Genomic DNA, 15170 nt, shown 5'->3' on the forward strand with positions numbered 1-15170 from the left:
CTGTAAACCTGACACTAGTATGGCAACCTTTTCTACCTTAACCATGCCAACTCTGTTCTGAGAATACCATTAAAATTCTCCTTCGGGTAATGTGAAATGTGGCCATTAGATCCAGGTGAGTTCATAAGACAGAGTTCATAAGATTCCTAAATAGAAAACCTACAAGAGAATGAAAACACCCAGACTGTTCTGCTTTTAAGAATAAGTGTGGGGGGCTTCCCTGGTGGCGCAGTGGTTGAGAGTCTGCCTGCGGATGCAGGGGACGCGGGTTCGTGCCCCGGTCCGGGAGGATCCCACATGCCGCGGAGCGGCTGGGCCCATGAGCCATGGCCACTGAGCCTGTGCGTCCGGAGCCTGTGCTCCGCAACGGGAGAGGCCACAACAGTGAAAAGGCTGCGTACGGCAAAAACAAAAACAAAAACAAAAAAAAGAATAAGTGTGGGGTTTCCCTGCTGGTGCAGTGGATAAGAATACACCTGCCAATGTAGGGGACACGGGTTCGAGCCCTGGTCCGGGAGGATCCCACATGCTGTGGAGCAACTAAGCCCGTGTGCCACAACGACTGATCCTGCGCTCTAGAGCCCGCGAGCCACAACGACTAAGCCCACGTGCCGCAACTACTGAAGGCCACGTGCCTAGAGCCCATGCTCTGCAATAAAAGAAGTCACTGCAATGAGAAGCCTGTGAACCACAACGAAGAGTAGCCACTGCTCGCCGCAACTAGAGAAAGCCTGTGCACAGCAATGAAGACCCAACTCAGCCAAAAATAAATAAATAAATTTATTTAAAAAAAAAAAAGAAAAAGTGTGTTATGGATAAAACCAGCTCACATTCTGATAACAAATAAGTGCTCATTAAGTTTGGTTTTTTTTAAGCTGAACTTTAATGAGTAAAAATCCCTCACGAATGAAGTTTATGTAATGGCCTATAGCCGAAATGAAATTTTAATTTTTCTTGCTCACATGATTTTTTTTCCTTCTCTGTTCTGACTTCTTTCAGTTGAGCCTTCATGACAGAAAAAAAAACAATTGATATTTCTCCTCATGCCCTTTATCTCACCCCAGTAAAAAGCAGGAGAAAAATAATACATAGATTAAAACAGAATTGTATTAAATATTCACTTTCCTGTTAATCAGATGAATTTCATTCATTCCAGGGCAGTCAGAGAGAAAAATACAGGCAAGTTGGTTTTCGAACTCACATCGACACTCCAAATTGTGCTGGGAATGCCCACTGCTTGGTTAGAAATACTTAGTGTGGAAAATTTCCCTAAAGGTGTGCGTCGCCTCAGCTGACTTGGCAGTGCCTGCCCTGGGCTCCTTCACCAGGGCAGCCCCATCGCGGAGCTGCAGCTCGAGGTAGAGGTGCTGCCGTCACTTCCCAGCTGCGCAAGCAGGTGAGTAGCAAGCACTCTCCCGAGCCTGGTCTTTATTGTGTGGTGACAAGTTTCACAATCATGCTGATGATCCGTGACCCTCGAGGACAGGTACACAGATCTATGCTTGGGTTTTTTATCTTATCCTGGAGAAGCTGGTCAAGTTCGCAGCGAAGTTCCTTTACTAATTCAGCCACCTAAAATGAAAGTTGCAATGTAAGCAGTGCTTGGACCAACAGGGGAGGAAAGGTTATTAAAGGAAATTCTCCAGTTACGATTATCATTATTCTAGATTTCTGCTATTCTAATTCCATGGTGGGGGAACTAAACATTTTTTTCTGAAACTGCTTCTAAAATTTCTTGATGCAATTATAGGAACATACACTCAATGTCAGCTCTGTAATATATTAAGTGGGGTCCATTTTAAAAAGCCTCCTCTCTCACATCTCATTTAAAGAAAAGATTAAATCGGGAAATATGGCTTTTATATAGTGTGCTCCATATTAAAGCCTGGTCGACTTTTACAGTTTGCTCCGAGAGGAGAAGCAGGAAAATGGAGAATTAAAAATGGCAGATGTTAAACCAAAAAAATCTCTTTAACTTTGGAATTTGTCTGCTTTTGTTGGGGACAGGGTTGGGAGACAGCCTCCATGTTTTACGGCGGTTTGCCTGTGCTGACGCAGTGCCACTGTGCGTGTCTTGCCAGCATCTGTTCGGCTGCTGCTCCGCTCTCTGGCAACCCTGCGGGGTGGACTCTGTCTGCATCACGCAGGCTCACGCCATGTGCCCTGCCAGAGTGAATGGTTCAGGTGGTCCAGGCCTTAGAGGCCATGACATTCTTCAGCCACAGGAGTTGGTTTAGGAGAGGAGGTTTGCTGGAACTTTTAGGAAAGAAGCGTTCTGTCTTCCCTTTTGGACAGTATATGCTGCACGGACGTGACCCAGGAGCCGCTACAGTCATCCTGCTACCACAGGGCCAGACAGGCTTTTGTTGTTAAGCAGCTGAATCAAACCAACACTGCCTGGCCCTCTTGACCTGTACTGTCCCATGTGGCTAATCTCCTGACCACATGAAATGTGCCTGATCCGAATCGAGATGCGCTGTGAGTATAAAATACACACCAGATTCTGAAGACTTAGTATGAAAAAAGAGTATAAAAATCTCAATTGTTTATATTGATTACATGTTGAAATTAAAACTTTTTAGATGTTTTCTGTTATATAAAATATTAAAACTAATTTCACCTATTTACTTTTTTTTTAATGTGTCTACTAGAAAAGTTATTAGGTATGTGGCACATATATTTCTCCTGGACTGTGCTGCTTCAGACTTTAAAGGGAATTAACTGTAATGTTTGAGTTGGTGTTTCTGCCTCCTGCAATAGAAGATTTCTAAGAGATGCAAATATTAAAAATTTTTATATCTTAAATATACTCCCCCTTAAACGTTTTCTAGAGACTCCATATAGTAAATAATCGAGACATTTTTTTATTGGTGGTTGTGGAATCAGGGTGATTTTTACTTAGTTCTGCTCATCTATATTTTGGTTTTCTTTGAACTTGTATTTGTATAACAATTAGGAAGTGCCAACACCTCCCTCATAGCTTCTGTCCGAAGCCTTTCACACCGACTGTCCTGGGCTTCCCCTCCTGTGCTTCCTGAACTCTTACTAAGGCTCCCCCACTGGCCTCACTTCAGCCTCAGTCTTGCTTAGTGTCCCCTGCAGACCCATCATTCACTCTTACTCAGCTCTGTGGTCCTTGTTCCCTGAAGAAATGCTCTGTACTTCCTATTATCAGAGCCCCTCATGGCCTGAGTCTCGTGCGACAGACTCGTTCTCCCTTACCTGATGCGATGCTGCTGCAAAACGGATCCAACCGTCATCCAAGGAGACAGTGAACTCTCCCCTTTGGAGCTGCACATTCACTTGTCCTCCTCCGAACAAGACCAGCGGGTACACAGACACCATGCTGCAGTCTCGGATGAACACCCGACTAGTTTTGATCTTCTCATGGTACAGCAGGTAGGGGCTGTCAAAGTGTCTGACCTGAAACATAGGATAGTTATGTCACGGGCAACATAAGGGGAACTCCACCAGTCCCAGGGATTTAATCATCACCTGTCCAATGACTCCCAAAATTACCTTCAGCCTGTAGGTTCCCCTGAGCTCCAGCCTTGTATGTGCAACTGCCTACTTGATGTCTGTACTCGGACATCTAACAAGCATCTCAGACTTGTGTTCAAAAGGAATTCTCAATTTCCCCCTCCTTGTGGTGTTCACTGTCTCATTAAATGATACTCCCATTCACCCAGTCTGCACCCAGTTGCCCAAGCTCCCAATTTGGGAGCCATCCTTGATTGCTCTCTCTCCCTCACTCCATCTATATCATCACTAAGTCCTGTCAGCTGTTTTCAAAATACATGATGAACTGACAGATTCTCACCACTTCTACAGCTACCACCTCATGCAAACTGTCATCTCATACAGACCACTGCAATGGCTTCCTATGTACCTGCCCTTTTGCACCTTCACAGTTTCTTTTCCATACAGAGGCCACAGTGATCTTTGAAAAACCAGTTAGGGCTCAGAACCCTCCAGAGGTTTCCCAAGGATAAAATCTCAGATCCTTCTGTGGATCCTACACGACCTGATCCCTGCCCACTTGTCCCAACTCATCTACCACTTCCACCCCTAACCATCCCCTCCATTTGCACTGGCTGCCTTCTTGCATTTCCTGGGACACACCAAATATGCTCCCATCTCATGGTCTTTGCACTTATTTCCTCAGCTTGGAATGTCCTCTCTTTAGATACCTGCATGACTTGCCCTTCACTTCATTTAGGATCTGCTCAATTGTTTTCTCCTGAGAGTTCTTCCCTGGTCACTCTATGTAAAGTAGCCCCTCTTGGGAGGTAGAGGGATAAATTAGGAGTACGGGATTAATACTGATATTCACCACGGTATATAAAAGATAAATAACAAGGATTACTGTATAGCACAGGGAACTATATGCAATATCTTGTAATAACCTATAGTAGAAACGAATCTGATGCTATATACCTGAGACTAACACAATACTGTAAATCAACTATAGTTTAAAAAAAAAAAGCCCCTCTTGTGTCACTCTCGATCTCTTACAGTTTTATTTTCCTTCATAACATTTGTCATTAACCTGAGATTATTTGTTTACTTATTCCTTGCCTGTCTTCCCCATTAGAATGTAAGTTCCCTGAGGGCAGAGACCTTGTCTCCCTAGCTCATCCGCTGTCCTCCATGGCCTGCAACAATGCCTGGCACAGAGAAGGTGCTAGCAGATACTGAGTGGATGCATGAATGACTTGGATTCACTGAAGAAATGTCATGGTAAACGCAGGAGAGGACGAGTGGAGGTAACTTGGGCCCCCGGTTCCCAAGTACACATGCAGCCAAGAGGGCAGATGACTTCCTGGTCCTCAGACTCTCCTGAGCTTAACACTTCTTTTCATGCTTTGCTGACACTTTACCCAGTAGTTTCACAGGTTGACCAGCCCTAACACTTCAAACTCTCTTCCTGCAGTCTCCTTTTCTCTTTTCCTCCTTCATCTCTTTATCGAGATGAAGCTTTATTGAGCATCTGCTTTCAGCTATGCTGGCTAGGCACCGTGCTAGACATCAAGAAGGCAGAGATGAATAAAATTCAATTCCTGTCTTCAGGAATTTTACAAGTCCATGAATGAGACATACCATAAGCTATAAAATAATGTGATAAGTACAACAGTGGAAAAATGCACACTATACAGTGACGGAACAGAAGTAAGGAGCAACTTGGAGAGGGACACTGGGAAAGGGATATATGATGGGAGCGTGGAGAATAAGTAGGAGCCTGCTGGGGAATCAGAATGCCATCCCAGGCATAGAGGACAGTGTGTCCTGTGTCATGGCACCGGGGGACACTGTTGGTAGTCTGGTATTGCTGGAGCATAAAGAATGATAGGAGTGGGCAGGGGACATGGGCTAAGAAGGGGCTAGATGTGAAGGGTCGTAGGAGAGTTTACAGTAGACTCCATCTATGAAGAGTTTCAAGCAAGGGTATGACATGATCAAATGTGTGTTTTGTAAAGATGATTCTGGCAGCAGTAGTATAAAAGGTTGGAGAGAGAAAGCACCAGAAGTAAGATTAGTACTTCAGGCAAGAGACAGATATTTGGGGTTTGAACTGAGGAAATGGCAGCAGGGACAAAAGAAGTAGGCAAATCTGAGACATGTCAAAAGGTGGAAGTGTTGGGACCTGGTGACCAATTAGACTGGCATCAGGAGAAAAGAAGCAGGGTCCGTGTGACTCCAGGGTTCTGATTTGGATGGTCCCATTTCACCAAGACAGGGAACACAGAGGAGTGAATTCAGAGATAATGAGTTTGATTTTTCAGCTTTTGAGTTTGAGGTGACTAGAAGGCATCCAGGTGGTGATTTCCAGCAAGACAGCTCAGAAAGAAAAGCCCAGGACGAGAGAGAGAGAGATTTGGGGTCTGTGTCAGCATGTAGGTGGCAGTTAGAACCACGATGTTGTGCCCTGGTGGTTCAGGAAGATTCTGTGCACTGTAATAGAGCAAGGCCAGAACCACGATTTCAGAGTCAGGAAGAGAATCTGGTAGAGGGGCTCGGGGGGAGGACCAGTGCGAGAGAAGAAAGTGGTATTTCAGAAGCAAAAAACATCAAAGATAGTGTCAAGAGGTAGGGAAGTCAGCAATGTCAAAAACTTCATGAGTCAAGAATGATGAGAGCCAGGGAATTTGTTCCCTATATTTGACAACTAGGAGGTTATTCATGACTTCTGATGAATTTAGTGGAGGGGTGGGAGCAGAAGCCTCCCAGCAATTGGCTGAAGGAAGGAGGAGAGCTGAGGAAGTTGGATCGACAAGCACAGGTCATGGCCTCTTAAGGCACAGATGGAGTGAGAGAATTACATCATGACCTCTTAAATCACCACCACAAAGAAACAATTTTATATCTGAAAGCAGGCTTAACAGCTCAGTTCCAGTACATCTGTGCTTATTCATCTTTCCCCAAGTCAGTGATGCGGCTAAAGACAGTGAGTGATAGAACAAGGTTTGGCTGAAGTGAAGGGACTGTTTCTCACCCCAACAGCAAGGCTTTGCACTGCATGGTCCACTTGCACTCAGATTTTTTCAATACTAAATACTACAGTACTACACAATTCGCACTGGTTGAATCTGTGGATGTGGAACCTGACTGTAAGTATACCCAGCCATCCTGACCTGGTAGTTCACTGATGAAGGGTGAATGTGTACATATCCATCGTTCTTGGTGACAAACTTCAATTCCTCTGATTTCGGTTGCATTCTGACAGCTCCGGTACTGGTCTTCTGAAATTTCCCTTCTGGGCTTTTCACCTAAACAACAGGTATTTGTTAAAAAAAAAAAAAAAAAATATATATATATATATATATATATATATATATATATATATATATATATAAAAAATACGTATTTCCATTGTAGGATCTATCCCTTGACAAAAGTCTTGTTTGAATGCCCTTGTTGCTGCTTCCCTCTCTCTGTTTCCTTTTGGAAGCAGTGTAAGCATGCTTCCTTTTTCCTTTTTTAACCATGAGGAGGTGTGGATGTAAATGTAGTTCTGGGTGACTATACCACACACCAGCCACATGGGGGAGAAACCACGTTGATGTTTCAGGTCTGCCCTGATTATCAGGGAAAGAGATTCAGCTGGCAACACTGGACCAGGAATCTGCTGACAATTCCAATACCAAGCCAACATTTCCAAATGAATTTTTCAAAATAGTGAAAAACAGATTGTTTCACACAAAAAAATGAAAAGTTTATGTGCACACACACACACCTCCATATTTACTGTAGAAAATAACATTATTACTATATAACACAGGGAACAATATTCAATATCTTGTAATAACCTATAATTCCTGTAATCCCATGATTAAGAAATAACTAACATTAATGTTTGACATATATCATTTTAGTTTTCTGTTAGATTTATATTTATATATAGAAATAAATATATATGTATTAAAACTAATATAGGATCATTTTCTATAAATATTTTCCTAAAATATCTTCTCAGTGGCTATATAGCACCTCACTGTCACATCATCATCACCCAAAGTCCATAGTTTACATTAGGGTTTACTTTTGTTGTTGTACATTCCGTGGGTTTGGGCAAGTATGACATGTTATCTATCATTATGGTACCATGCAGAGTATTTTTACTGCCCTAAACATCTTCTGTGCTCTGCTTATTCATCCCCCTCACCCCTAATTTTTTAAGTGTTTCCACAGCTTTTCTCCAAATGATTTTTTTTAAAGTAAATTTCAAATGATTTGAAAAGCATGCAAGCACTAAGCAAAAATAAGCCATAAATGAATCAGGAGACATCAACTGAACATTTATCAAAAAGTTAAGTGAGAAAAAAAAAAAAAATTGAGAAATGCTTCAGTACTCTGACAAATTCACATTCTGCTTCAGTACTCTGACAAATTCACATTCTAAGTCTGACAAAGTCCGACAGTACATTCAGGTAGGGTTTCCAGGAGAGGGGGATCATAGGCGGTCCCATGACAAGGCACTGACTTGTTCTTATTTTAGTCCAGAGTAGAGGGCATAAGGGAAATTGTAGTAGAATCAAATTTCTACCTGACATAGGTTAGTTATGCACAGACTGGCTGACAGTGACATTTATGTCCATTTTAATTCCTGGAATGTCATAATGTCAGAAGGATTAAAAAGGCACCTTATTTTATACAATAAATGTGTTCTTGAATGATGTATCAACACATCTGGGGACCTGAAGAATTGGAAATATATACTATGCTCAAAAGGCTGTGTGTGTGTCTTTAAAATGATTAATGCGCATGTCTTACATCCCTTGGCTAAAATCAAACAGGAAGTGGGAGGACCCAGGAAAAATGTTTCCTTACCTGCACTACATTTGGATACAGAGCAGCACACAGCATTGCTGATATCAACTTGGGGTTCTCAGCATTTGAGTTAGCCTGTGAGAAATACAGCATTAATCTTTTAAGTAATGTGGCTATTTCTGTCTATCCCTGGAAATTATTATATTTCTCTTGATTTCTAAAAAGCATCTCATTTCTATCACTTTGCCAGAAAGATTATTTCTAAGTAAAAAAAAAAAAAATCTACTGGACCACATTCACACAGTACCCATTCCAAGAAGTCCACAATTACTTTCTAGATCTCTGCAGAGCAGTTACAAAGCCAGTGTTCCTAAGGATCGGTCGAGAGAAAGATTCTGGTTCATGAGATGGTCACAATTTCCAGAAAGTACTAACTGTACTTAGAACAGAGTGGCATCAGGTTTCATCTTGAATTGCTCTTCTGATACTTATTACATACAAAACTATCCTGGGCTTGAAAAAGGCTGGTCTGATTAAGAAGACATTATTGGAAAGTCCGTTTTACCTCTGATGGACCTACCAAGAACCAATGTGAAATTAAAAAAAAACAAGCAACAATCAACAGAAAAACTCTTGTTTTTCTGAGTGTTAGCTGACATTTGTGGAAAGAAAATCAAGAATGCCACTAACCCACTGCTCATAGGGCTTAAGTGAACAAGGCCTACAAGTGTTCCTGAGGTAACAGACTATGAGCGTGATCATCAAAGAGAAGTAAGAACTAACTACACATTCTTTACCTCTTCTCCTGTGGCATCCAAGATACCATCTCCTCCTCCTTGGGCCCTTTTCTCAATTTCCCTTGCTCTGAGTCCCTCTTTTACAAAGCCTATATCCGATAACAGTTCCGTGAACTGTCGTTTGAGGCTGGCCATTTCCTGAAAGAAATGGAAAAAATCTTTAAGCAGGGGCATCAACTTATCAAAGGTAAGAATGACTACAAAAACGAATTAGTTCAGCGTATAGTAATGAGACATATGGGTTTACCAAACAGGTATGAAGATTATCTTGTCTCTTCATTCACAAAAGGGCAGTTTTCACTCATACAAACCAGCAGTGTAAAACCATTACACAGAAATTCACAAATTTCAGAAAACCCAAAGATCATTTAATTCTAGATTACGTTAAAAAAAAAACAAACCATTAATTGGATTTTGGGTAGGTCTGATTTTCCTCGCAATTCTTAGGACAGCCAAAAACGTAGTTTACTTTGTGGAACTCTAGCTCAAGGTGCTGTGACACTGTCTGGTTTTTCCTACTTCCTTTCTGCTCAGGTCCTCTTAGTGCCTTACCCGAGCCTAGAGTGGTTAGTGTTCTCTCTTAAAAGATGCAGAACACCCACCTCAGAACCTTCCCTCTTTCTCTTACTTTGTGAACTTGGCTGGCTCACATTTTCCCTACGAATAGGAATACTATTAAGTGGTTTAGATTTGGAAACCCCTTTCTGCATCTGAGCACAAGTGTGAGAATGAAAAGCACAAACCTCTGGCATCTGTTCAAATATGAGCTGTATATCAGACAATAGAAAAGCAGATAATGACAATCAAAGGAATGGAAAGCTAAGCAATGCTACCCTGTATCTGATGACAATTTAAGTATTTTCTTGGACTGTCAATCACAGATGTATAACATGGCAAAATATAACTAGGAGTTAAATATACCAGAGTTCTATTTCACGACAAGGTTTTAATATCTTAATAAAACTAATTCTAGGACTTCCCTGGCGGTGCAGTGGTTAAGAATATGCCTGCCAATGCAGGGGACACAGGTTCGAGCCCTGGTCTGGGAAGATACACATGCTGTGGAGCAATTAAGCCCGTGCGCCACAACTACTGAGCCTGCGCTCTAGAGCCCACGAGCCACGACTATTGAGCCCGGGCGCCTAGAGCCCATGCTCCGCAACAAGAGAAGCCGCCACAATGAGAAGCCTGTGCACTGCAATGAAGAGTAGCCCCCGCTCACCGCAACTAGAGAAAAGCCTGCATGCAGCAATGAAGACCCAATGCAGCCAAAATAAATAAATTATATAAAAAAAAGTCGATTAAAAAAAGAAACACAAAACATTCTACAATACAATCTAAGCTGGACTTTAGTGAAGTCCAGAGGTAGCTGTTTGATGGCCCTCATAGATCACAGCAAAATCTACACACATCCTAAAGAAAAAGAATAAATTTAGTAAAAAATGTAATTTAAAAGAAATATTATTTTATACTTAAAACTCTTAATGACTCAAGAAAATATTACTGCACCTTACATGTAAAATACCCTTTAGACCAGTGCTTCTCAACCCTGGCAGCATATCAGAACCACTTGGTGAACTCAACAACAAGGAAAATAAACATGCTCAGGCTCCACCCCTGGAGATCCAGATGTAATTGGCCTGGAGTGGAATTTGGGTATTTTTACTTTTTTTTTTTTTTAAGCTCCCTCGGGTGAATCTAATGTGTAGCCAGGATTGAAAATCATTGCGTTTGTTGTACTTAGAATAAAGCTAGAGCCTTTGTCTTCTCAAAACGCCTCACTGCAGTACACCTAAAGGCAGAGAAGAATAAAGGCAAATACTGGGATGGTTCTGAGGTCTCTTACTTCATTTTAAATAACCATTCATTCATGCATTCAATGAATTTTACTGAGCATCAACTATGTGCTAAGTACTGTTCTAGGCACTGGGGATACAGTATTGAACAAAACATAAAATCTCGGCTCTGGGGCTTCCCTGGTGGTGCAGTGGTTGAGAGTCCACCTACCGATGCAGGGGACACGGGTTCGTGCCCTGGTCTAGGAAGATCCCACATGCCGCGGAGCGGCTGGGCCCGTGAGCCATGGCCACTGAGCCTGCGCGTCCGGAGCCTGTGCTCCACAACGGGAGAGGCCACAACAGTGAGAGGCCCGCGTACCGCAAAAAAAAAAAAAAAAAAAGAAAAAGAAAAAAAATCTCCTCTCTGATGGAGCTTATGGGGTAGAGAGATAACTAGCTGTCAGGTAGTGGTAAGTACTACAAACATTAATTTTGTGTTCTATTCCAAGACATCTTCTAATATAGAAATAAAGTCCTTCCCCCTCCCGAGCCTCAAAATCTTTGAGTGAAATAGATGCTTTGTAAAGATAATGCACCATTATTATTCTGGCGCTTTTTTTTTTTGCAGTATGCGGGCCTTTCACTGTTGTGGCCTCTACTGCTGCGGAGCACAGGCTCTGGACGCGCAGGCTCAGCAGCCATGGCTCATGGGCCCAGACACTCTGCGGCATGTGGGATCTTCCCGGACCGGGGCACGAACCCGTGTCCCCTGCATCGGCAGGCGGACTCTCAACCACTGCGCCACCAGGGAAGCCCTATTCTGGCTTTTCATGCCACTTTGGAAGGCGGCCTAAAATACTGTTACAACAGAAGACAGAGCCCTGCCTGTTATTACACAGAAGATAATAAACCTTTCTTTCTCTTTCTTGTGTACTTGTTATTGACATAGTAGCCTCTGATGGACAGGAGAATTAACAAAGAAAATCTGGTTCAGTACTCAGTCTTTGGTTTTAGGGAGAGGGTAAGGGGTTTGGCGATGGTCATAGACCGCTTTGAGGATCTGATGAAGCTATGATCCCTTTCTCCAGAATAATGCACGTTATGTATAAGGGTATGACTTTGCATACAATTTCAGGGGCTTATGGATCCGGGTTAAGAATGTTTGGTATAACTGTGGAAAAAACTGACTTCCAGTAAGCAGTAATCTTCAGAGTGCCTATATTCCCCTAGCCTCCACAGAAGTTAAACACAGATTCACTGCAAAGAGGAAGAACAGATCAGTTGAAAGGTTCAGCACAAAAGGCCTGATGTCATAGTTCAGGAGTCTGTTTTACCCAGGTGGTAAAGCCAAGCATATTCCAAAAATAACATTTTCAATGTCAAGGCAGGACAAGCAAGATAAAGTTGCAACACCCTCTGGTGCACTACTACAATAGAAAATGAATGAAAACAAATTTCCACAGAAACAACTCACCTGAAGAACTCTTCCTGACAAGAAGTTTTGTCTGCAGTAATTATAACTTGCACGCATACCTTCTTTCGTACTTAGCTGCCATCCCTAAATTTTGGAGAAAATCAAAATGTTACTGTCTTTAGTGCCAACTCTGGTAATAAACCTCAGCTATTAGGTTGTATGCTTACCTTATATGCTCGTAGAAGGGCCAGATAATCACTGTTTGCAAATGCAAATTCTAGCTTTTTCTGGTTAGCTTCCTCTTTTTTATCCCAGGGAGATACCTAATGAGGAAAACCAGGTTTGAAGGACACATTTTACCCAAGGTTTCAAATGGCACTTTCCTACTGCTGAAGCCAGGTGCCTCGGGAAGTATTTTGTGTGGAACAGAGTACACAGTGGGTGGCTGGTTAAAAGTAATTATGGTGGTTAAGTGCCAAGCTAACAGTCCTACTTGTCCTTGTGAGTCCATCTGCCCACCCGAAATAACCTCTACTGGGTCTTTTACTTCCTAGTGGCAAGATGTCATCAAAGAGCCACTCACTCTAAAAGCTACATCTAAAATCTAAGATTCTGTTAACTCTGTGGTATCTTTATTTTACAGATTCTTATTCATCTTCTATACTTAAGTCTCCCCTATTTCTATACCCATAATTCATGTTTTTTTCCTTTTAAAAATAATGTTTACAGGTCCTCCTTTTCCCTACAAATTAGTAAAATCAGCTGAGAACTTAATTTTCACTGCTTTCTCTTGCTGCAACATACACATGTACTAAAGACACCAGCAAGAGCAAGTTACACCGAGGCCCAAGCTGTATCACACTGAAAATCATTCTAAACCAACTACGGTGCTTCTCTCTAATTTTCATATATTTGGACACCTTTATAGCTAACACAACAATAATAAAATTTTATTTTCTATTTGAAAATAAATTTTCTTCCTTTTTAGGAAGACTAGTGGGAAAAGGATTACATTTGGGAATTAACTATGTTTACAGAACCCAGTAAAGGACAGGTGTTCAGTTTTGGCTAAGGATGACATCAATATTTCTAATGAACAATTTCTGCATTCCAATAAAAGAAAACAGACAGAGGTTATTTAGATGATTTGAGAAGTAGGCAATGGAGGTCTTGTTCACAATAATACTGACTGTATGTCTCTGAGCAAGCTACATCACCTAGCCTGGCCCTTGGTTTTGTCATCTGTTGTTAAATGAGGGGGCTGAACTAAGATCTTTTTGCAGATCTGTGAGTTTACAACTCCATGAAGTATAACATTAAAACTGAAGAAAATTATTACATCTATTCCCCTACCTATCTGAGATAAGCCATGGTGAAAATAAAGGAAGAGTGACACTCTACCCAATGACAGCTGAATATTCATTTTCAAGTTTACATGGAATACTTTCCAGGACTGAGCATATACTTAGCCATAAAACAAAGCTTAGTACGTTTTAAAGGACTAAAATAATACAAAGTATGTTCTTTGACCACAACAGAATGAAATTAGAAGTCAATAAAAGGAAAAAACTGGGAAACTCATAGATATGTGGACATTAAACAACACATGCCTAAATAACCAATGAGTCATAGAAGAACTAGAGAGGGAAATCAGAAAATACTCGAAATGCACCAAAACTACTGAAGACTACATGCCTAGAGCCCGTGCTCCACAGCAAGAGAGGCCACTGCAGTGAGAAGCCCACGCACCGCAGTGAAGAGTAGCCCCCGCTCGCCGCAGCTAGAAAAAGCCTGCATGTAGCAATGAAAACCCAATGCACCAAAAAAAAAAAAGAAAATACTTGAAATGAATGAAAATGAAGACAAAACATACCAAAACTTATAGGATGCAGCTAAAGCAGTCCGTAGAAGAAAATTTATAGCTGTATATGTCTATACTAAAAAAGAAGAAAGATCTCAAATCAATAAACTTCCACCTTAAGACACTGGAAAATGAAGAACAAACTAAAACTGAAACAAACAGAAGGAAAGAAACAAAGAGCAGAAATTAATAAAATAGAGAACAGAAAAACAGTAGGGAAAACCAACGAAACCAAAAGCCAGTTCTCTGAAAAGATCAACAAAACTGACAAACCTTTAGCTAAATTGATCAAGAAAAAGAGAGAGAAGGCTCAAATTATTAGAATCAGAAATGAAAGGGGATATTATTAACAAGCTCTCAGAAATAAAAAGGACTATAAAATACTATGTTTATATATTAATAAATTAGGTAATTTAGATGAAATGGACAAATTCCTAGAAAAAGCAAATGATCAAAACTGACTCAAAAAGAAACAGATAATCCAAATAGACCTATAAGAAGTGGAGAGGTTGAATTAATTATAAAAAAAAACTACCCACAAAGAAAAGACCAAGTGGCTTCACTGCTGATTTCTACCAAGCATTTAAAGAAGACTTGACATTAATTCTCACAAAATCTTCAGAAAAATAAAGGAGGAGGGAACACTTCCCAAATCATTATGTGGCCAGTATTACTCTGATACCAAAGCCAGATAAAGACATCACAAGAAAAGAATACTACAGACCAATAACTCTTATGAATGTAAAATCCTCAAGACACTAATAAAAAGAACAAAGTTGGAGGACTCACACTTCCCGATTTCAAAACTTACTACAAAACTAGAGTTTTGTATTTTGAATCAAGACAGCATGGAACTGGACTAAGGATAGACATATAACTCAATAGAACAGAATTGAGAATCCAGGAATAAACCCATGTATTTATGGTCAGTTGATTACTGACAAGAATGCTAACACCATTCAGTGGGGAAAGAACAGTCTTTTCAACAAATGGTGATGGGACAACAGGACAGTCACACGCAAAAGAATGAAGCTGGATTCTTACTTCACATT

The 15170-nt window shown here is 41.1% G+C and overlaps 1 protein-coding gene across 6 annotated transcripts in view; it reads right to left on the bottom strand.

The window, feature by feature from the left end:
* Positions 1–760: 760 nt before the first annotated feature.
* Positions 761–15170, bottom strand: part of DHX57 (DExH-box helicase 57) — a 57067-nt gene continuing 42657 nt past the window's right edge. For all 6 annotated transcript variants that reach the window (XM_032652574.1, XM_032652572.1, XM_032652578.1 and 3 more), the window contains 7 exons: positions 12485–12580; positions 12318–12401; positions 9066–9203; positions 8329–8403; positions 6633–6767; positions 3223–3423; positions 761–1572 (listed from right to left, as the gene is read on the bottom strand). In XM_032652574.1, the coding sequence (XP_032508465.1) occupies positions 1429–1572; positions 3223–3423; positions 6633–6767; positions 8329–8403; positions 9066–9203; positions 12318–12401; positions 12485–12580 (873 nt within the window). In that variant the 3' untranslated portion in view covers positions 761–1428. The remainder of the gene's footprint in view (positions 1573–3222; positions 3424–6632; positions 6768–8328; positions 8404–9065; positions 9204–12317; positions 12402–12484; positions 12581–15170) is intronic.

Source organism: Phocoena sinus, chromosome 13 (genome assembly GCF_008692025.1).
Source record: "Phocoena sinus isolate mPhoSin1 chromosome 13, mPhoSin1.pri, whole genome shotgun sequence".
Classification (NCBI taxonomy): domain Eukaryota; kingdom Metazoa; phylum Chordata; class Mammalia; order Artiodactyla; family Phocoenidae; genus Phocoena; species Phocoena sinus.